Raw genomic sequence first — 23109 nt, 5'->3', positions numbered from 1 at the left:
AATTTATTGGAGAATCTAACATACATTCTCTTCTTTTATAACAACCCTTCTTTCTTTGGAGAGGTAAGGTCGCATCTCTCTTTCAGTTAATCATTTGGAAGTTGTGGGGATATGCCGCCGGACTCCTGGCACATGTTACCCGTCTTGTTCTTCTGCCAAGGAGTAGCTATGAACACTCAGAGCTACGACCCCCACCCAGCACGAACAACGCCTCCTCAATCCCATCTTCCAAACCAGCTAAAAAAATGTCCAAACCAATGTCCGTCAAGTGTACCCCATCTGCACGCAATAACCTAGCATTATTTCCCTCTACCTGTATGTGCCTTACTATAATACCGCCCTTAAAATGTACAACACGGGAAATTCTATGATTTACTGCCCTTCGTACTCTTTCAATCCCTGCCCAATCACGCGCTCCCTGCCAAATCACACTGGGAATAATCTCGGACCAAACCAAAACAAATTTGAGAAAAAACCCGGGAATTTATCTATGTCTGCCCGCATCAGCGTCATGAGTTCTGTCATCTGTATTGAACTCAAATCATTACCCCCAGCGTGCAAGACCAGGATAACTGTATGGTTTGCCATCCTTGATATTTGTACCACCTTAACCAAAACCTGTGACCACATAAATCCACGGATGCCTCTCCAGTTCACATTGACGTTGTGAAATCCCAGCGATCTCCCTCCAGGTCGCAACTCTGCCCTCTGTCCGGCCCAAAACACGTAAGAGTGACCCAAGATCCAAACACTAGTCTCGGAAAAACCTGAAATGAAAAGAAATGTTGGCATTTACATGCGTATTAACATAGTAACATAGTAACATAGTTAGTAAGGCCGAAAAAAGACATTTGTCCATCCAGTTCAGCCTATATTCCATCATAATAAATCCCCAGATCTACGTCCTTCTACAGAACCTAATTGTATGATACAATATTGTTCTGCTCCAGGAAGACATCCAGGCCTCTCTTGAACCCCTCGACTGAGTTCGCCATCACCACCTCCTCAGGCAAGCAATTCCAGATTCTCACTGCCCTAACAGTAAAGAATCCTCTTCTATGTTGGTGGAAAAACCTTCTCTCCTCCAGACGCAAAGAATGCCCCCTTGTGCCCGTCACCTTCCTTGGTATAAACAGATCCTCAGCGAGATATTTGTATTGTCCCCTTATATACTTATACATGGTTATTAGATCGCCCCTCAGTCGTCTTTTTTCTAGACTAAATAATCCTAATTTCGCTAATCTATCTGGGTATTGTAGTTCTCCCATCCCCTTTATTAATTTTGTTGCCCTCCTTTGTACTCTCTCTAGTTCCATTATATCCTTCCTGAGCACCGGTGCCCAAAACTGGACACAGTACTCCATGTGCGGTCTAACTAGGGATTTGTACAGAGGCAGTATAATGCTCTCATCATGTGTATCCAGACCTCTTTTAATGCACCCCATGATCCTGTTTGCCTTGGCAGCTGCTGCCTGGCACTGGCTGCTCCAGGTAAGTTTATCATTAACTAGGATCCCCAAGTCCTTCTCCCTGTCAGATTTACCCAGTGGTTTCCCGTTCAGTGTGTAATGGTGATATTGATTCCCTCTTCCCATGTGTATAACCTTACATTTATCATTGTTAACCCCTTAATGACCGCCAATACGTCTTTTAACTGACCTGATATATAAGAGAATAGTATCCCCATACAGATGACAATCCAGCATCTATCGGTTGTACACTATAGCTGAAAACTTGCTGTACCAGCCACGATCAGTATTTGCACCATCTAAATCTGTTTAACCCCTTAGATGCTGCTGTCAATAGTGACTACATCATTATAAATGGTTAACAGAGTGTGGGGGCTTCTTCTTTGTCCCAATTGGTGCCCTCAGATCATGATTTTGTTGTCCTGATGTTTGCTATGGCAATTCATGACCAAATAGTGGCCTTAGAGTCTGACGGCTGTAGTAATCTGTTTAGAATTTAGCAACATTTAGGTGGTAAAAATACACATTTTCATTTCTGTCATACCACTTTGCATTAATTCCTGTAAAGCACCTGAAGGGTTAATAAACTACCTGACAGCAGTTTTCAATATGTTTAGGGGTGCTGTTTTTAAAATGGTATCACGTTTGTGGGTTTCCCAATATATGGGACCCCTAAAGTCACTTCAAACATGGATAAGTCCCTAAAAAAATACATTTTGTAAATTTCTTTGAAAAAATGAAAAATTGCTGCTACATTTTTAAACCTCCTAAAATGCTAACAAAATAAAATAACATTTTACAAATGGTGCTGATGTAAAGCTGACATGTGGGAAATGTTATTTATTAATGGTTTGCTGTTGTATGACTATCTGGATTAAAGGGATAATCATTCAAATTTAGAAAATTGCTAATTTTTTAACATTTTTCTCAAATTTTTGATATTTTTTATAAATAAACACAAAAAATGTTGAACTAAATTTACCATTATCATAAAGTATAATGTGTCACGAAAAAACAATCTCAAAATCACTGGGATTTGTTGAAGCGTTGCAGAGTTATTACCACATAAAGTGACACTGGTCAGATTTCAAAAATTTGGCTCGGTCACTAAGGGGTTAAACCTCATCTGCCACCTTTCAGCCCAAGTTTCCAACTTATCCAGATCCATCTGTAGCAGAATACTATCTTCTCTTGTATTAACTGCTTTACATAGTTTTGTATCATCTGCAAATATCGATATTTTACTGTGTAAACCTTCTACCAGATCATTAATGAATATGTTGAAGAGAACAGGTCCCAATACTGACCCCTTCGGTACCCCACTGGTCACAGCGACCCAGTTAGAGACTATACCATTTATAACCACCCTCTGCTTTCTATCACTAAGCCAGTTACTAACCCATTTACACACATTTTCCCCCAGACCAAGCATTCTCATTTTGTGTACCAACCTCTTGTGCGGCACGGTATCAAACGCTTTGGAAAAATCGAGATATACCACGTCCAATGACTCACCGTGGTCCAGTCTATAGCTTACCTCTTCATAAAAACTGATTAGATTGGTTTGACAGGAGCGATTTCTCATAAACCCATGCTGATATGGAGTTAAACAGTTATTCTCATTGAGATAATCCAGAATAACATCCCTCAGAAACCCTTCAAATATTTTACCAACAATAGAGGTTAGACTTACTGGCCTATAATTTCCAGGTTCACTTTTAGAGCCCTTTTTGAATATTGGCACCACATTTGCTATGCGCCAGTCCTGCGGAACAGACCCTGTCGCTATAGAGTCACTAAAAATAAGAAATAATGGTTTATCTATTACATTACTTAGTTCTCTTAGTACTCGTGGGTGTATGCCATCCGGACCCGGAGATTTATCTATTTTAATCTTATTTAGCCGGTTTCGCACCTCTTCTTGGGTTAGATTGGTGACCCTTAATATAGGGTTTTCATTGTTTCTTGGGATTTCACCTAGCATTTCATTTTCCACCGTGAATACCGTGGAGAAGAAGGTGTTTAATATGTTAGCTTTTTCCTCGTCATCTACAACCATTCTTTCCTCACTATTTTTTAAGGGGCCTACATTTTCAGTTTTTATTCTTTTACTATTGATATAGTTGAAGAACAGTTTGGGATTAGTTTTACTCTCCTTAGCAATGTGCTTCTCTGTTTCCTTTTTGGCAGCTTTAATTAGTTTTTTAGATAAAGTATTTTTCTCCCTATAGTTTTTTAGAGCTTCAATGGTGCCATCCTGCTTTAGTAGTGCAAATGCTTTCTTTTTACTGTTAATTGCCTGTCTTACTTCTTTGTTTAGCCACATTGGGTTTTTCCTATTTCTAGTCCTTTTATTCCCACAAGGTATAAACCGCTTACAGTGCCTATTTAGGATGTTCTTAAACATTTCCCATTTATTATCTGTATTCTCATTTCTGAGGATATTGTCCCAGTCTACCAGATTAAGGGCATCTCTAAGCTGGTCAAACTTTGCCTTCCTAAAGTTCAATGTTTTTGTGACTCCCTGACAAGTCCCCCTAGTGAAAGACAGGTGAAACTGCACAATATTGTGGTCGCTATTTCCTAAATGCCCAACCACCTGCAGATTTGTTATTCTGTCAGGTCTATTAGATAGTATTAGGTCTAAAAGTGCTGCTCCTCTGGTTGGATTCTGCACCAATTGTGAAAGATAATTTTTCTTGGTTATTAGCAGGAACCTGTTGCCTTTATGGGTTTCACAGGTTTCTGTTTCCCAGTTAATATCCGGGTAGTTAAAGTCCCCCATAACCAGGACCTCATTATGGGTTGCAGCTTCATCTATCTGCTTTAGAAGTAGACTTTCCATGCTTTCTGTTATATTTGGGGGTTTGTAACAGACCCCAATGAGAATTTTGTTACCATTTTTCCCTCCATGAATTTCAACCCATATGGACTCGACATCCTCATTCCCTTCGCTAATATCCTCCCTTAAAGTGGACTTTAGACAAGACTTTACATAGAGACAAACCCCTCCTCCTCTCCGATTTTTACGATCCTTTCTAAACAGACTGTAACCCTGTAAGTTAACTGCCCAGTCATAGCTTTCATCTAACCATGTCTCGGTTATTCCCACTATGTCAAAGTTACCTGTAGATATTTCTGCTTCTAGTTCTTCCATCTTGTTTGTCAGGCTTCTGGCGTTTGCGAGCATGCAGTTTAGAGGATTTTGTTTTGTTCCAATCTCCTCACTGTGGATTGTTTTAGAAATGTTCTTACCTCCCTTCTGAGTATGTTTTCCTGGGTCGTCTTTGTTCGAGTCTAATGTTTTTCTTCCCGTCCCCTCTTCTTCTAGTTTAACGCCCTCCTGATGAGTGTAGCGAGTCTTCTGGCGAATGTGTGTTTCCCAGGTTTGTTGAGGTGTAGTCCGTCTCTGGCGAGGAGTCCATCATACCAGTAATTCACACCGTGGTCCAGGAATCCAAATCCTTGTTGTCTGCACCATCGTCTTAGCCAGTTGTTTGCATCAAGGATCCTGTTCCATCTCCTGGTGCCATGCCCGTCTACTGGAAGGATAGAAGAAAAAACTACCTGTGCATCCAGTTCCTTTACTTTCTTCCCCAACTCTTCAAAGTCCTTGCAGATTGTCGGTAGGTCCTTCCTTGCCGTGTCATTGGTGCCAACATGTATCAGAAGAAATGGGTGGACGTCCTTGGAGCTGAAGAGCTTTGGTATCCTATCGGTCACATCCTTGATCATCGCACCTGGAAGGCAGCATACTTCTCTTGCAGTTATGTCCGGTCTGCAGATGGCTGCTTCGGTGCCTCTCAGTAGTGAGTCTCCCACCACCACCACTCTTCGTTGCTTCTTGGCTGTACTTTTTGCTGTCACTTGTTGCTGTGTGCCCTTTTCTTTTTTGCTTGCTGGTATTGCTTCATTCTTAGGTGTGCCATCTTCATCCTCTACAAAGATTTGATATCGGTTCTTCAGTTGTGTGGTTGGTGATTTCTCCATGGTCTTCTTGCTTCTTTTGGTATTAAAACATTTAAAGCATTAACAAATGCGGCCTGATATAACGGAAGAAACATGACGAACGCCTTCTACCTATCCTCATTATTTTGTCATCCTTAAGGCCCGCTCGAGCCGCTTCAGTAGCTGCCCCGATCCGAAATGAGTGAGTACCAAACTCACCCGTAGGGAGCCCCAAAAACCCTAAAATCTTCCGTAAAACCGCCAAAAACTGAAATCTAGTCAAAGGTGATCCGTCCTTATGGACAAAAAAGGAAGGGCTATCCGGTCTTAATGCCAAATAGTGTGTAACCAAATTAATTGGACACACCGGGCCAGCAATGGAGAACAAAGAAAACCATAGACCGTTCCCCAAAAAGTCTGTTTTTGACCGCCGAATACGAATACGTATGCCACCGTTACGAAAGGAAACATCATTCTGCTGTAAACCCCAATGTTTTTGTGTAGAAGCCGCTGCCAACTCACTAACCCTTAATGCCCCAAAAAACGCAACTCCAAACGCTGCCGAAAATAATACCGATTCAAAAACGGAACTGCAAACCGATTTCGTGCCATCAATAATTTGCGCCAAAAGAGTGAACGAAATTGGTCGTCTAACCACTTGTCGATCCCCAGAGCATTTCCAACCCTTTAAAGCCTGACGCAAAATAAAACTATTTGTAACATCCTCCCATCCTCTTAAAGGTACTCTGTCACCTGAATTTGGAGGGAACAATCTTCAGTCATAGGGGAGGGGTTTTCGGGTGTTTGATTCACCCTTTCCTTACCCGTTGGCTGCATGCTGGCTGCAATATTGGATTGAAGTTCATTCTCTGTTGTCTTCCATAGTACACGCCTGCACAAGGCAAGATTGGAATTCCCTGTAGACTGGCAGATGGAGCAAGCTCCCGAAACTTCTGGAAATCAAAACGTGAAAGGGAATCAGCCATAGCATTTTGAATACCCGGAACATCCGAGAACGGAACCGTATATTCAAATGTAAGCATTTCAATACCAGGAACCGTATCAGCTTGATCACTGGACTAGAAGAAGAAGACAAATGATTTACTGCATGGACCACACTTTCGTTGTCTGACCAAAAGCAAATACGTTTATTACGCAACTGCTCACCCCAAATGACTACCGCCACCACCAATGGAAATAACTCCAGGAGAGTAAGATTTCTTGTCAACCCATTCATGAACCAATTATCAGGCCACCGTTCTGCACACCACTGTTCGTGAAAGATGACGCCAAAACCCACGGACCCGGCTGCGTCTGCAAAAAGGAAATGTCCTGACCTGTCATTTCATCACTTTGGAAGCAAGTGTGACCATTATAATCCAACAGAAAACTCCTCCATACTTTTAAGTCTTCAATCAAGGGAAGGCTCAGCCTTATCCTATGGCGCGGAAGCCTAATCCCTCGGGTGGCTAACGCTAAACGATGGGAGAAAATTCTTCCCATGGGCATAACGCGACATGTAAATGCCAATAAACCCACTAGGGATTGCATTTGAACAAGAGTAACCTTTCTTATGGACATAAAGCCATCAATTTTTTCTACTAACTTAGCAATTTTTTCGGGAGGCAAACGAAACACCTTGTTGACCGAATCAATTTCATTTCCTAGGAAACATAAGCTGGTAACCGGACCCACCGTCTTTTCCGGTGAAAGCGGAACCCCAAAGAGCTTGATTACTTCACAAAACTTAACTAGCACCTTTTTCACAATTATCCAAACCTGCTGAACCTATAAACAGAAAGTCATCCACATAATGTGTGATCTAATTGCAGCCTGACTCGAATTTTACTACCCATTCCAGAAAACTACTAAATAATTCGAAATACCTACATGAAATGGAACATCCCATAGGAAGGCAAGTATCATAATAATAGTTTCCATCGACGAAACATCCCAAAAGATGATAACAATCCGGATGAACTGGCAGTAGTCGAAAAGCCGATGCAATGTCAGATTTAAGGTACCGTCACACTGAACAATTTAACAACGATATCGCTAGCGATCCGTGACGTTGCAGTGTCCTGGCTAGTGATATCGTTGTTTGACACGCAGTAGCGATCTGGATCCTGCTGTGACATCGTTGGTCAGAGCAGAAAGTCCAGAACTTTATTTCGTCGCTGGATCTCCCGCAGACATCGCTGAATCGGCGCGTGTGCGATTCAGCGATGTCTTCACTGGTAACCAGGGTAAACATCGGGTTACTAAGCGCAGGGCCGCGCTTAGTAACCCGATGTTTACCCTGGCTACCAGTGTAAATGTAAAAAAAACAAACACTACATACTTACATTCCGGTGTCTGTCCCCCGGCGCTCTGCTTCCCTGCACTGACTGTGAGCGCCGGCTGTCCGTAAAGCAAAGCGGTGAAATCACCGCTGTGCTTTACGGCCGGCCGGCGCTGACAGTGCAGGGAAGCAGAGCGCCGGGGGACAGACACCGGAATGTAAGTATGTAGTGTTTGTTTTTTACATTTACACTGGTAACCAGGGTAAACATCGGGTTACTAAGCGCGGCCCTGCACTTAGTAACCCGATGTTTACCCTGGTTACCAGGGGACTTCGCATAGTTGCGACCACACAGCGATGCTGCAGCGATCGGCATCGTTGTCTAGATCGCTGCAGCATCGCTAAATGTGACGGTACCTTTAGCCATTAATGCCCCTGGTCCCGCTTGCCGCAGTAGTCTTAATGCATGATCAAAGGAAGCATAGGTCACGGAGGTCTCTTCATCACTGATTCCATCATTCACCGAATAACCCTTCGGGTGTGAAAGATGATGTATTAATCTGAACTCCCCTGGCTCTTTTTTTGGAACTATGCCCAGAGGGGATACCCTTAAATTAAAAAAGGGGGGTGATAAAAAAAGGTCCAATCATGCGATCTAACGCAACTTCCTTTGCTACCGGCATCTCCCTAGCTGATTTTAAATTGGAAGAAAAAACCCTTCTTTGACAAAATTGAACAGTATAAAAAAAACAAACGTGAACCCTACTCGCAATTGACCAGCTGCATCATTGTTATGATATTTACTTAGCCATGGCTCCTTCGCGTTGAAAGTTAGTTTTTGACAGACTGGACTTTGAGTCAGGATGAGGGCATTTTGTGACTGCATGTGGTCCCCCACATACTGAGCACTCATGCTTGTACTTGCATAGTCCATAAAATTTGCAGTGGCCTTCGTTGAACAGCCAGCAGGTTCCAGGCCTTTGCACAAGGGCAGGCCCTGAGCTTGACTGCTGGCCAGGGGCCCCGCTCTGAAAGGGCTGAAAACTCCTCTGAGCCATCATCAAACGCAACCATGAATCCGTGGCCTTAACGCCCCAACCAAGCTGTGGATTGATGGCTAAACGCCGCTGAAAATCCTCATCATATCTCCACCAAGCAGTGCCCCCATGCGTTTTATAAGAATTGTATATGGTGTCCATATAGAGGAATAATTCCGAGCATCGCTCATGGTGTTTTTTACCCATGACGCAACCTAACACAAAAAACCGCTTGCAACCAATTGTTTATAGTTTTTGCCACTTTCGGACGACGTTCATAAGGCCTATCAACTGTCCTTCGCTCCCGGTCAACTGAACTCTGCTCCAGAGACTCTAATGACCAAATATCAATATAAACATTGGCCCATATTTTATCCAATGTTTCTTGTTCTAAGTGAGACCCCAATGGAGCAACCCCGCAGTAAAAAACATCCTTATGAATATCCGACCGTGAAGGTGGTGGTTGAGACGTAGTAACTTTTAATTCTGACAATAATTTTGGGTTCAACACCAATTTCTCTCCACCAAGTATGCTCCTAAGATTATCCAAAGTCACAAATTTCTTCCCCGAACTTTCCCACGCTTCAGCATAATTATACTCACCAGCTTGCATTCCGGAAGTTAGAGCCGCCTGCTCAGACGATCTCTGCACTTCATAGGACAACCTAGGAGATTGGCAATTCCTTCCACGACTATGACCACGAGACCCCGAGGATGATGAACACTGGAAGCGCGATGTCCATGACCTCTGACTGCCTCTAGACGCTGATCTCCTTCTTCTATGATGGGTATGACGACTGACACCTAGAAGATCTTCTCCCAGAATCGTCAGAAGAAAAAGAGGACCTATTGCGCCTCCTTCTCCTGCCTCTACTTCTCCCCTGAAAGCCAGACGCCATTCCCCTTATTGCTAATAGTGCTTGGGCTACCCCAGATGTCGCCGCAGACACCTCTCCCTGAATCTGCGAACTGTGGCACGTTCCCACCAATGGCAGAACACCCACTGCTTGACTAACCGTATTTACACCCGTTGCCAAAGAAGGTGCCACCCCTGTGTTACTGGCGCTAGGGAGGTTGTGCAAACCTATCATAAATGAATTAGGTATTGCTTGCTGGCTGCTGCTCCCTTGTATTAGTGACTCAGGTTGTAAGGTAACCATGCCCACACCTGTAGGAATGCAGGCAGCTTGAGGGTTAACTTGTATTGGTTTATTCCTAGCCACTGACAGATCCACTGCCAACTGTTCTTCCACATTCTGAGGTAAATAGCCTTGCTACTGTCCTGCTAACCTCCCTTGCCCCACTTCTTCCACCGAAGATGAACTCATACTATGAGTATCCCCCATTACAATCCCCTGTCCTGACCCACTGGGGGGTAAAAATGAAGTTATCCCCGCAGCCTCTCCCACAACTCCCAGTGTCTGCGCCTTACTTTGTGAATAATAGCTATGCTGCTGTAGCGCCGGTTCACACCCCTTAGTACCGCTCCGCCTCCTCCTATTCCCGCCCTTTTAATTTTCCCCTTGTCTGCTGGACGGGGAAACCAGCGGTGAACCTGCCTCCTCAGCAGGAAACCCTGACGCTTCTGCTACATTTACTGCAGACAGATGCAGAGCAGACGCAGACTGCCTATCTGACGGGCTCATTCTGGCCGGTGGGCGTGGCTTACTACGCGCCCCCCGGCCACTCCGAGCCTTGGGAGGAAAAGCACCACCGTCCCCCAGCTCCGCTATTATTGCTGAAAGCCAGACGGCGCCATCCTTACCAACCCGCTCCCTGATGGCTGCCTCCATCGCCGCCGACATTCTCGCATCCACGCTGAAAATGTGAGTACACGACCCGCAGCTCCGTGAATCCCCGTTGAAAGAGGCCAAAACGCCTCAGGCCAAAACGCCCCTTTTATACTACCCGGAATTCTCCAGTTCCCACCTGACCTCCCCCTGTCCAATCAGCACCACCTAATAACAGCCGGGCCAGGTGCCAACTTTAACCCCTACCCTATGCGTCGGACAAAAAGGCAGGAGGTAAAACTAATCTTTTTACCTGGCCGGCCAGTCAGGTGTTCCACGTCAGACAATGCCGTGTCCCTTCATGCTGCAATGGCCAGGAGCAAAGAATACTCAGGTATCATGTATTTAATCCCTTACACGCCACATGTTATGTTGGTTCACACTTCTATGAAGTGGTATATCTAGGGGGAAGAAATGTGTGAGGGGTCAGTGAGGAGGAGCGTAAAGGGACAGTATGAGGGAGAAATGTGTGAAGGGACCAATGTGTGAAGAGACAGTATGGGGTAGAAATGTATGGTGGGAGAAATGGTGAAGGGATAGTATGATGGAATAAAAGAAAAATTAGGCACACATGAAAAACAGCAAAATCTAGACAAAAAAACAGGCGTGAATGCAATTATGAATCGGGCCCAAAGACAGTTTTTTACTTTGTGTAAAATTCATGAACTATGAGCACCATGTTGAATAGTTTGGCACACAATGCAATACAAAAAAGAGACTTAAAAAAACACAAATGATGAATTGGGGCCTTTGATTTCTAATGTAATACGTTTATTTTTCTGTACTAGCCGCTCACAGATACATATATGGTGGTGAATGGCTTCACAATTGTCTGCAATATTGAGGGTCTGTTGACCAAATTACATGGGAGCAGTTAGAACCATATGTGGCAGCTATTTCATGGAAACTCAGCCTTGTTGAGTAAGGATCTGTATCAGAACTGCCAACTTCTCTGGTTGTTATCCAGGAGCTGAAAGGTTAATTTTAATTTTGTAGCCGCCGCACTGCCATAAATTTTATCTAGGAGCCTCTTCAATATTCCAGGAGAGTTAGCAAGTACAATATGATCTTAACAAAGGTGGGGTCGATGGAGCGCGTCTGACATATCTGGTTCAGCTTGTTCTTTCTGGGTCGTAGGACTCAGACTGTGGTGGTCTGTGATACAGACTCCAGGTTTCGGTAGAATCAATCAGTGTTCAGATATTTTGGGAGAATTTTCTGTTTCTTGGGAAATACAGGAACATATATATATATGTGTGTGTGCATTCGCACTGAAGGCATCAAAACTATGAATTAACACATGTGAAATTATATACTTAACAAAAAAGGGTGAAACAACTGAAGTTGTATCTTATATTCTAGGTTCTTCAAAGTAGCCACCTTTTGCTTTGATGACTGCTTTGCACACTCTTGGCATTCTCTTGATGAGCTTCAAGAGGTAGTCACTGGGAATGGTCTTCCAACAATCTTGAAGGAGTTCCCAGAGATGCTTAGCACTTGTTGGCCCTTTTGCCTTCACTCTGCGGTCCAGCTCACCCCAGACCATCTCGATTAGGTTCAGGTCTGGTGACTGTGGAGGTCAGGTCATCTGGCGTAGCACCCATCACTCTCCTTCTTGGTCAAATAGCCCTTACATAGCCTGGAGGTGTGTTTGGGGTCATTGTCCTGTTGAAAAAAATGATGGTCCAACTAAACGCAAACCGGATGGAATAGCATGCCGCTGCAAGATGCTGTGGTAGCCATGCTGGTTCAGTATGCCTTCAATTTTGAATAAATCCCCAACAGTGTCACCAGCAAAGCCCCCCCACACCATCACACCTCCTCCTCCATGCTTCACGGTGGCAACCAGGCATGTAGAGTTCATCCATTCACCTTTTCTGCGTCACACAAAGACACGGTGGTTGGAACCAAAGATCTCAAATTTGGACTCATCAGACCAAAGCACAGATTTCCACTGGTCTAATGTCCATTCCTTGTGTTCTTTAGCACAAACAAGTCTCTTCTGCTTGTTGCCTGTCCTTAGCAGTCGTTTCCTAGCAGCCATTTTACCATGAAGGCCTGCTGCACAAAGTCTCCTCTTAACAGTTGTTGTAGAGATGTGTCTGCTGCTAGAACTCTGTGTGGCATTGACCTGGTCTCTAATCTGAGCTGCTGTTAACCTGCGGCTGGTGACTCAGATAAACTTATCCTCAGAAGCAGAGGTGACTCTTGGTCTTCCTTTCCTGGGGTGGTCCTCATGTGAGCCAGTTTCTTTGTAGCGATTGATGGTTTTTGCCACTACACTTGGGGACACTTTCAAAGTTTTCCAAATTTTTCGGACTGACTGACCTTCATTTCTTAAAGTAATGATGGCCACTCGTTATTCTTTACTTAGCTGCTTTTTTCTTGCCATAATACAAATTCTAACAGTCTATTCAGTAGGACTATCAGCTGTGTATCCACCAGACTTCTGCACAACACAACTGATGGTCCCAACCTCATTCATAAGGCAAGAAATCCCAGTTATTAAACCTGACAGGGCACACCTGTGAAGTGAAAACCATTCCCGGTGACTACCTCTTGAAGCTCAACAAGAGAATGCAATGAGTGTGCAAAGCAGTCATCAAAGCAAAAGGTGGCTACTTTGAAGAACCTAGAATATAAGACAAAATTTCAGTTGTTTCACACTTTTTTGTTAAGTATATAATTCCACATGTGTTAATTCATAGTTTTGATGCCTTCAGTGTGAATGTACTATTTTCATAGTCATGAAAATGCAGAAAAATCTTTAAATGAGAAGGTATGTCCAAACTTTTGGTCTGTACTGTATATATTGTAGCGTTTCCCTTACTTTGGGTCTTGGGGGACACTCGCTTTGCACGGGAATAATGCATACAGGCATGATTTCTCACACAAATTAAGTCCGTTCCGGTTTATTAAAGCGTCATAAACCGCACCATAAGCCAGGTTACACACAGTCTGTTACTTTAACATGTGTGGCTTTACAAAACATTCGGTAGTCACGTCTTTTTTCTTCATTACATTACATGCATCAACGGAACATATTAAACCCCGACAGTCTGTTCCAATGGCAGATACGTCTCTGCCGTATGTCACAGGTTTTATCACATACCAGGGATTACCTCTCAGGAGCTTTAGCTCTACCCACTGACTCCTGCGAGTGCTGGTTCACAGGGAAACTGCCTCACTGGGATCACTGTCCTTGTGACCAGGGCACCTCGGATAGTCCAGACCCACAGTAGGAACTGTAGCTTCCCCAACACAGAAACCGTCTCAGGCTCTGCAGTTGCAGCCTTTCCATGCGCTTCCAGGAAGTCCAATCACAGGCACTTCCAACACACACAGGCCAGCAGTCCATGATCTAACCAGGTGCTTACAGGACTCCAGTCCATCCGCGGACAATCCAACACTCTGACCATTCCAGGACTCACACTCTTACCAGGTGCTTGCAGGACTCCAGCCCATACCAGGACAATCCAACACCCTCGAGCATTCAGTCCATAGCCTCAGCAGTGCTTCCAGGACTCCAGCCCACTTGAGGACAATCCAACACACAGGCTATTGCAGGACTCACTCTCTTCAGTGCTTGCAGGACAACTCCAGTGCCAGGAGACTCCAACACTGACCGTCCACTAGGTCCACGGTCTTGGGTGCTTGCAGGACCTCTCCAATGCCAGGAGACTCCAACACCGACCGTCCAGGACCTAGCACATGGAACAAACGGATCCATACACAGGAACAACATGTGACCCACACCCTGGTCACATTACATTCATGTAACCACTCCCCTGGGTGGGAGTGTGGGTGTGTGTGGCTAGTTTGACCCTCCCATCTCTCATAACTAGCCCTGCCAATCTCCCATTAGCATTACACAATTACTTGTGGGACTACAGGTCCCAGCACACCAACTTAACTTCAGACTGACAGCGCAGAGTGTCTTCCTCTGCAACACACACACCGGCCATTTACACTCCTGCCGGACTTTGTCTCATCACATTTCTGCCTCCAAGCGCATCTTGAAGCGCACACACAGCGCCCCCTGGCTGTAACGTGGGTCACCGCACTACAATATATATATATATATATATATATATATATATATATATACTGTATATATAGTGACAGAGTCACTTCAAAAACTGCAAAGTGTGGCATGCAATATTATTCGGCCCCTTTAACTTAATATTTTGTTGTGCCGCCTCTTGCTGCGATTACAGCTGCAAGTCGCTTGGGGTATGTCTCTATCAGTTTTGTAAATCGAGAGACTGAAATTCTCGCCCATTTTTCCTTGGCAAACAGCTCGAGCTCAGTGAGGTTTGATGGAGATCGTTTGTGAAGAGCAGTTTTCAGCTCTTTCCACAGATTCTCGATTGGATTGATGTCTGGACTCTGACTTAGCCATTCTAACACCTGGATACGTTTATTTGTGAACCATTGCACTGTAGATTTTGCTTTATATTTGGGATCATTGTCTTGTTGGAAGACAAACCTCCGTCCCAGTCTCAGGGCTTTTCCAGACTCCAACAGGTTTTCTTCAAGAATGGTCCTGTATTTGGCTCCATCCATCTTCCCATCAATTTTAACCATCTTCTCTGTCCCTGCTGAAGAAAAGCAGGCCCAAACCAAAAAGTGACGTGGGGTCCCCCTATATTTTATAGCCAGAAAGGCTACGCAGACAGCTTCGGGCTGATATTCACAGCCTAGGAAGGGGCCATGGATATTGGCCCCCCCGGCTACAAATACCAGTCCGCAGCCGCCCCAGAAATCGCGCATCTGTAAGATGCGCCAATTCCGGCACTTAGCCCCTCTCTTCCCACTCCCGTGTAGCGGTGGGATATGGGGTAATAAGGGGTTAATGTCACCTTGCTATTGTAAGGTGACATTAAGCTGGGTTAATAACGGAGAGACGTCAATAAGACGCCTATCCATTATTAATCCAATAGTAATAAAGGATTAATAAAACACACACATTAGGAAAAAAGTATTTTAATATTCTTTTAACCATACTTACCATACTCCAGCGCCTGCAAAAAAAGCAAAACAATAAACCGTATACTACCTGTCCACTGTAGTCCAATTAATAACGACTGTCCCACGACGATCTCCCCTATAGAACAGTGACATCGGGTGATGTCACTGCTCTATAGGACCCTCAGTGACACACTGACAGGAGACAATGGCTCCTGCAGTGCATCACTGAGGTTACTATAGTTCAAAGTCTCACTTTATGGCAATTGCTGCGTGGGAAAATTTCTCACACAGCAATGCCAAAAGTGAGACTAGGAACTATTATTTTTTACAGCGGCGGAGGAATACAGTGCGGAAGGATACCTTCCTCCCGTCATTGTGTTCCTGGAGCCCCTGGAGAGTGGTCGCATCAGCTGATGCTGCCGTTCTCCACGGGAGATTGTCGTGGGACACTCGTGGATTTCTGCGGACAGGGAGTATATTGGTTGTTTGTTATTTTCATATTTTTTTACAGATGACACTGGCTTCGGGGAACAAAGTGACAAGTAATGGTGAGTATCAACTCTATGTTATATGTACTGTATGTCTGTATTGTATGTAATGTATGAATGTATTGTATGTAGTATGTATGTAGCATGTATGTATGTAGTATGTATGTATGTTTTTGTTTTCATTCAACACATTAGCCTGATGATGGGACTACTACTGTCCCATCATTGGCTAATGTGTCAATCACTGTCACTGTAGTAGGCATCGTCCGATGGGACTTGTTGTCCCATCGGACGATGCCCGCACAGAGCCCCGGCACGCCGCACAGAGCCCCAGCAGCCCGCACAGAGCACCAGCATGCCGCACAGAGCCCCGGCACGCTGCACAGAGCCCCGGCAGCCCGCACAGAGCCCCGGCATGCCGCACATACCCCCGGCAGCCCGCACAGAGCCCCGGCACGCCGCACAGAGCCCCGGCACAACGCACAGAGCCCCGGCAGGCCCGCACAGAGCCCCAGCAAAACGCCGCACAGAGCCCCGGCATGCCGCACAGAGCCCCAGCAGCCTGCACAGAGCCCCGGAATGCCGCAGAGCCCCGGAAGGCCCGTACAGACCACCGGCAGGCACGCACAGACCCCCGAGAGGCCCATACAGATCCCCGGCAGGCCCGCCCAGACCCCGCCCACACACACAGACACGCGCAGTGTCCGCCCACGCACCTCCCACATTCTTCCCCCCTCCAGAACAGGATGTAGAAGGACAGAAAGGGCTTATTTACATTCCGATATTTGTGTCCCATTGACTTGCAATGGTATCGGGTATCAGCATCGGCGATATCCGATATTTTTTGGATATCGGCCGATCCAATACGATACCGATACTTCTGGATATCGGAAGGTATCGCTCAACACTACTCATCACTAGTCCTGTTACAACAAGAAGATCGGGAACTTGCTTTGAAATCCAACCTGAAGAAGAAGAAAATGCCCCCACTCGAGTAGTTCACCAAAATATGTTACGTCCCTGTTTGTCGAGAGATCCTATCCAAATTAAAGAGGCAGAAAGTGCTCCTGAAATGTTCCCTCCGGCCGTTGCTGTTTGCAAAGAAGAGCCACCTGATCTGTCGCCTGTAAATTCGGAATGAGGACAAGTTCCTGAAGTCCCTGATGTTCCTGAAGTGATAGCTCCGATGGAAATGGGCGCGTCCCCATGCTGGTCTGTTCATCCCGGCTTGATTATCCAACCTGATTCGACTACTCCTTCTGACTTAAGGCGCTCCGAATGGGCCACAGCCAGAATACCCCCCAACAGATCTCTCCTTCCCCCTTCCTGAGTCGACTATTCCCTATTCAAGTAAAAATTAACATTAACCCTTGCTCTGCCTCCTGTTACTGTTCCCCGAAACCTGCTCACACATACAAGGATGGGAATAAGGAGCCGTGCAAACAAGGATGGGAATAAGGAAATTTGCATACAAGGATGAGAATAAGGAGGCATGCATACAAAGATTGGGATGAGGGGGCCATGCATAACAGAATAGGGTTTAGGGGACAATGCATAACCGGCTAATACTCGAGTCAATACGTTTTCCCAGTTTTTCTAGGCAAAATTACGTGCCTCGGCTTATACTCGGGCCAACTTATGCACAAGTGGGGCGGACATATCATTGGTGCAACCTGTGCGGTCGCACAGGGGCCCAAGAGGTAAGAGGGCCCATTTCTCCCTCCAAAGCAAGTGTTATTTTGCATATTTAGGAGTTTTTGGTCTGGAAAGGGCTCGTATTTTTGTTCTTGCACAGGGGCCCTTTTCTGTCTGTGTCCGCGACTGCACAAGTATATACGGTACTTATTCAGGGACTCAGCGTAGGGTAGATATTTTTATTCAGGAGCATTGTAATGGCACTGCTATGTTTACGGGCATCATGTGGGGATGTGCTGCACAAGACCGGAGAAGTTGGAAATCTGCAGAGACTGCTGTGGATGAGAAAAGTCATCATGGAGTCTACTGTAGACAGGGTGGAGGCAAAAAGAAAGAGAACAACTCTAATCAGAGAAGTCATCACAGGTAACATACCTAGATGTAAACGTTTATTTGTGATCTAGCATGCGTCTCATCAGTGCTGTGGTTCCTGTAACACTATTATATATACTTACCTATCCTGCAGGGCCTTCACCACCTGCACCATTATCTCAGGCCAGCGGACAGCCAGGGCAGCTGTCAATAGGAGCCCCCAGCACAGCAGGAGACTATAGAGCGGCTGCTTCCTCTTCCAGTGCAGACTCTTGGTCACCCCCTCCCCCGGTCCCGACTGCAAGTGATGAGTACAGGGAGACTTCCTGCACAGCAGTTTCCTAGCACTGGTGTTATGGAGGGACAGTGTAGTGTAGTGTAGCCTAGTGCACTAGTGCGGCAGCTTGATCCCACAGGAATAGTGGGGCCCCAGGGTCCCTCCTGCAGCCCAGTGAGAAGCCCTAGTTCTGGAGCCACTAGGAGGCAGCAGCACAGAATTGCTGACCTTTCCTGGCTTCAATCTCTTCCTGCAGACTCAGAGCTCCGGTCACTGCTGCTGTTATGTTCTGGACTAGGTGAGGGTGAGAGATGATGGAGGCGGAGCCTCTGCTGGAGGCGGCACCGAGCTCTGCACACTGCCAGAGCAAAAGCCCAGGTCCTTGTGCAGCGTCTGCAGCTGCAGTGAGTGCGGCCACATCAGACAGGAGCGATGCAATCACCTCATAATGCCTCCAGCCCAGCAGGAAAAGAGGTGGGGCCCAAAGTGTATGAGACATGCTGACTGCGTGTCTGGTCAGTCCGGGCCCCCCCTCCTTGCCTCTCCTCACCGGGCCCCTTACACATGTAATGGTTGTAATGCCCTGATGGCGGCCCTGGTTAGGGATCCAGTCCCTTGGACAGTTTAAGGTCCCCCTTCCTTACGGAAGACCGTCACAGTGTGTCAAAAGCAATAAAAACTCTATACGCCAGCAGAAGAAATAGAATTGAGAGATATATTAAAGGGAATCTGTCACCTACTTTTTATATAAGCTTTGGCCACCGCCCTCAGGGGCTTATCTACAGCATTCTGTAGTGCATTCTATAATGCTGTAGATAAGCCCCCGATGTATCCTGAAAAATAAGAAAAACAAGTTAGATTATACTCACCCAGGGGCGGTCCAGTGCGGTTCGGTCCGATTGGCGTCATGGTCCTGGTCCAGGGCCTCCCATCTTTATGCGATGATGTCCTCTTCCTTGCTTCCTGTCGCGGCTTCTGCGCACGCATAATTTATCTGCCCTGTTGAGGGCAGAGCAAAGTACTGCAGTGAGCAGGTGTACGGAAATGTCCGAGAAGCCCAGCGCCTGCGCACTGCAGTACTTTGCTCTCAACAGGGCAAATAAAGTACGCCTGTGCAGGAGCCGCGACAGGAAGCAAGGAAGAGGATGTCATCGCATGTAGATGGGAGGCCCCGGAACGTGATGCCCATTGGACCGGACCGCAACGGACCGTCCCCCAGGTGAGTATAATATAACTTGTTTTTCTTATCTTTCAGGTTACATCGGGGGCTTATCTACGGCATTACAGAATGCATTACAGAATGCTGTAGATAAGCACCTGATGGCGGTGGCTGAAGCTTATATACGAAAAAGTAGGTGACAGATTCCCTTTAAGCTTATGTCCTAGTAATGGCAGCAACTTTTGCAGAGGATGGGTGAATAGCACAGTCCATGTGATATGTTTGTCTCTGTCATTCACAGACACTCACACTCTGCGATACTGTTACACTGGAGTCTCAGAACCGGGGTCCGGGCTGCCCGAGTTCACCGGGATTGCATATGTGGATGATCAGCAGATTATGCTATTTAGCAGTGACACTGGCAGAACAATCCCTGTGGCTCAATGGATGAAGGAGAACGAGGGTCCAGAGGTATGGGAGCACGAAACTAGGATTGGTAAAGAACATGAGGCTTTATTCAAATCTGAATTACAGCTATGGAAGAAGATATTCAACTACACTGAAGGTGAGGCACACACTTCCTTCATATCCCATGAAGCATAATTCTAGATACATTTTGACATTTTTACATTGCTTTAACATAATATTTTGTATTTTTATTATTTATCATTTTCAACTTTCAGTGTTTTATCTCCAGACTCATTTCCACTATTATTAATAACAGACATTGGGGGAATAATATTTTGTAGATCACTGCTTGGTTCACAGGGGGGACCCTCACCTATCACACCCTGTGCCTATGATATAATTGTCTAGGATGAGAAGACCCTTAACTTATAGAGACTAAGATGCTCATGACACATTCACCATATACACGGTTTATTATATATCTGCATAAATTCCGGTGTAATGTACCAATATACCGTATAAATATATATATAAATCTCCTGTGTGTAACTCGTTCCTGTCTCATGGGCAGGTTTCCATTTTTTGAAGATAAGTGTGAGCTGCGAGCTGCGAGATGATGGAAGCACTAAGGGTTGTTGGCAGATGAGATATGATGAGAAAGAGTACATATATTTGGACATACTGAATACGTTATTTATCCCTACCATGGCCGATGCTCACCTAGTCACTGAGAGATGGAACAGTCCGGATGTTAAAATGGGAGAAATTACCAAGATTTATCTGGAGACTGAATGTATACCAAAACTGAAGAGATTCGCCGAGCACGGAAGAGAAGTCCTGGAGCGGAGAGGTGACGTCACTGCCCATTATAAAAGAAGACAGCGTCCAAGGTCAGGGGGAAAAAATGTAAAAGCTCCATTTATTCTGCCATAGATTCAACGTTTCAACCAGCCATAGGTCTTTTTCAAGCATACAAGATGGTGTAACATGCCAGGTTTAAATAGTACACATCATTACAGAGAAACCAATCAGTGAACACTCTCCCACCTTGGGTCCTCGCCTTCAAAAACCATAACATCAGTGAACCTAATAAAAAAACATACAGTGGGGCAAAAAAGTATTTAGTCAGTCAGCAGTAGTGCAAGTTCCACCACTTAAAAAGATGAGAGGCGTCTGTAATTTACATCATAGGTAGACCTCAACTATGGGAGACAAACTGAGAAAAAAAATCCAGAAAATCACATTGTCTGTTTTTTTAACATTTTATTTGCATATTATGGTGGAAAATAAGTATTTGGTCAGAAACAAAATTTCATCTCAATACTCTGTAATGTATCCTTTGTTGGCAATGACAGAGGTCAAACGTTTTCTGTAAGTCTTCACAAAGTTGCCACACACTGTTGTTGGTATGTTGGCCCATTCCTCCATGCAGATCTCCTCTAGAGCAGTGATGTTTTTTGGCTTTTCGCTTGGCAACACGGACTTTCAACTCCCTCCAAAGGTTTTCTATAGGGTTGAGATCTGGAGACTGGCTAGGCCACTCCAGGACCTTGAAATGCTTCTTACGAAGCCACTCCTTCGTTGCCCTGGCGGTGTGCTTTGGATCATTGTCATGTTGAAAGACCCAGCCATGTTTCATCTTCAATGCCCTTGCTGATGGAAGGAGGTTTGCACTCAAAATCTCACGATACATGGCCCCATTCATTCTTTCATGTACCCGGATCAGTCGTCCTGGCCCCTTTGCAGAGAAACAGCCCCAAAGCATGATGTTTCCACCACCATGCTTTACAGTAGGTATGGTGTTTGATGGATGCAACTCAGTATTCATTTTCCTCCAAACACGACAAGTTGTGTTTCTACCAAACAGTTCCAGTTTGGTTTCATCAGACCATAGGACATTCTCCTAAAACTCCTCTGGATCATCCAAATGCTCTCTAGCAAACTTAAGACGGGCCCGGACATGTACTGGCTTAAGCAGTGGGACACGTCTGGCACTGCAGGATCTGAGTCCATGGTGGTGTAGTGTGTTACTTATGGTAGGCCTTGTTACATTGGTCCCAGCTCTCTGCAGTTCATTCACTAGGTCCCCCCGCATGGTTCTGGGATTTTTGCTCACCGTTCTTGTGATCATTCTGACCCCACGGGGTGGGATTTTGCGTGGAGCCCCAGATCGAGGGAGATTATCAGTGGTCTTGTATGTCTTCCATTTTCTAATTATTGCTCTCACTGTTGATTTCTTCACTCCAAGCTGGTTGGCTATTGCAGATTCAGTCTTCCCAGCCTGGTGCAGGGCTACAATTTTGTTTCTGGTGTCCTTTGACAGCTCTTTGGTCTTCACCATAGTGGAGTTTGGAGTCAGACTGTTTGAGGGTGTGCACAGGTGTGTTTTTATACTGATAACAAGTGTAAACAGGTGCCATTACTACAGGTAATGAGTGGAGGAAAGAGGAGACTCTTAAAGAAGAAGTTACAGGTCTGTGAGAGCCAGAAATCTTGATTGTTTGTTTCTGACCAAATACTTATTTTCCACCATAATATGCAAATAAAATGATAAAAAAAACAGACAATGTGATTTTCTGGATTTTTTTTTCTCAGTTTGTCTCCCATAGTTGAGGTCTACCTATGATGTAAATTACAGACGCCTCTCATCTTTTTAAGTGGTGGAACTTGCACTATTGCTGACTGACTAAATACTTTTTTGCCCCACTGTATATACTGTATTTATATACGTCAGTGTATAGCTCAAGTATGCACCTTATCTAAAAATACAAAAATGCCATACATATAGCACAATCAACATACAATTACAATGTATTAATGTACTGTACAGTAGCGTAGCGACTGGGGGGGCAGAGGGGGCTGTCGCGCCGAGCCCAGTGCCTTGAAGGCAGGGCCGCCATCAGGGCATTACTGCCCTGACTGGCATATGGGGCCCATTGAGCAGAGGGGGCCCGCATCGGGCCCCATCTCATCTGCCCATCGGGCCCAGACCCCGAGACACAGGTTTGTCTGGGCCTGCAAGGCACTAGTTAAAGCCGCCAGACAATCGGAGGCTGGCAGCTGACGTCAGCACGCATGTCGCCAGCGTATGACGTCATTGTCATTCGCCGGCGAGTCCGCACTGAAATGCCTGGGATGGACGTTGGCGCTGAAGAGCAGCCAGGTAAAGAGAAAGGTGTTTTTTATATATATTTTTATTGAATGCGGTAAGCCCAGGGCAAATTGGAGACACAGGGGTAGGATGGGAGACTCGGGGGCTTGATGGAGATACAGG

General features: G+C 45.4%; 1 protein-coding gene across 3 annotated transcripts in view; it reads left to right on the top strand.

Moving 5' to 3' along the window:
* Window positions 1-23109, top strand: part of LOC138661498 (major histocompatibility complex class I-related gene protein-like) — a 228405-nt gene that overhangs the window by 145344 nt on the left and 59952 nt on the right. For 2 of the 3 annotated variants that reach the window (XM_069746220.1, XM_069746219.1), the window contains exons 2-3: window positions 19729-19992; window positions 20407-20685. The exons of the other annotated variant lie outside the window; for it this stretch is intronic. In XM_069746220.1, the coding sequence (XP_069602321.1) occupies window positions 19729-19992; window positions 20407-20685 (543 nt within the window). The remainder of the gene's footprint in view (window positions 1-19728; window positions 19993-20406; window positions 20686-23109) is intronic. 3 annotated transcript variants of the gene reach the window in all.

Source organism: Ranitomeya imitator, chromosome 2, assembly GCF_032444005.1.
Source record: "Ranitomeya imitator isolate aRanImi1 chromosome 2, aRanImi1.pri, whole genome shotgun sequence".
NCBI classification, from domain to species: domain Eukaryota; kingdom Metazoa; phylum Chordata; class Amphibia; order Anura; family Dendrobatidae; genus Ranitomeya; species Ranitomeya imitator.
Note: the sequence above shows the minus strand (reverse complement) of the source record. Positions and strands in the feature narration are given on the sequence as shown.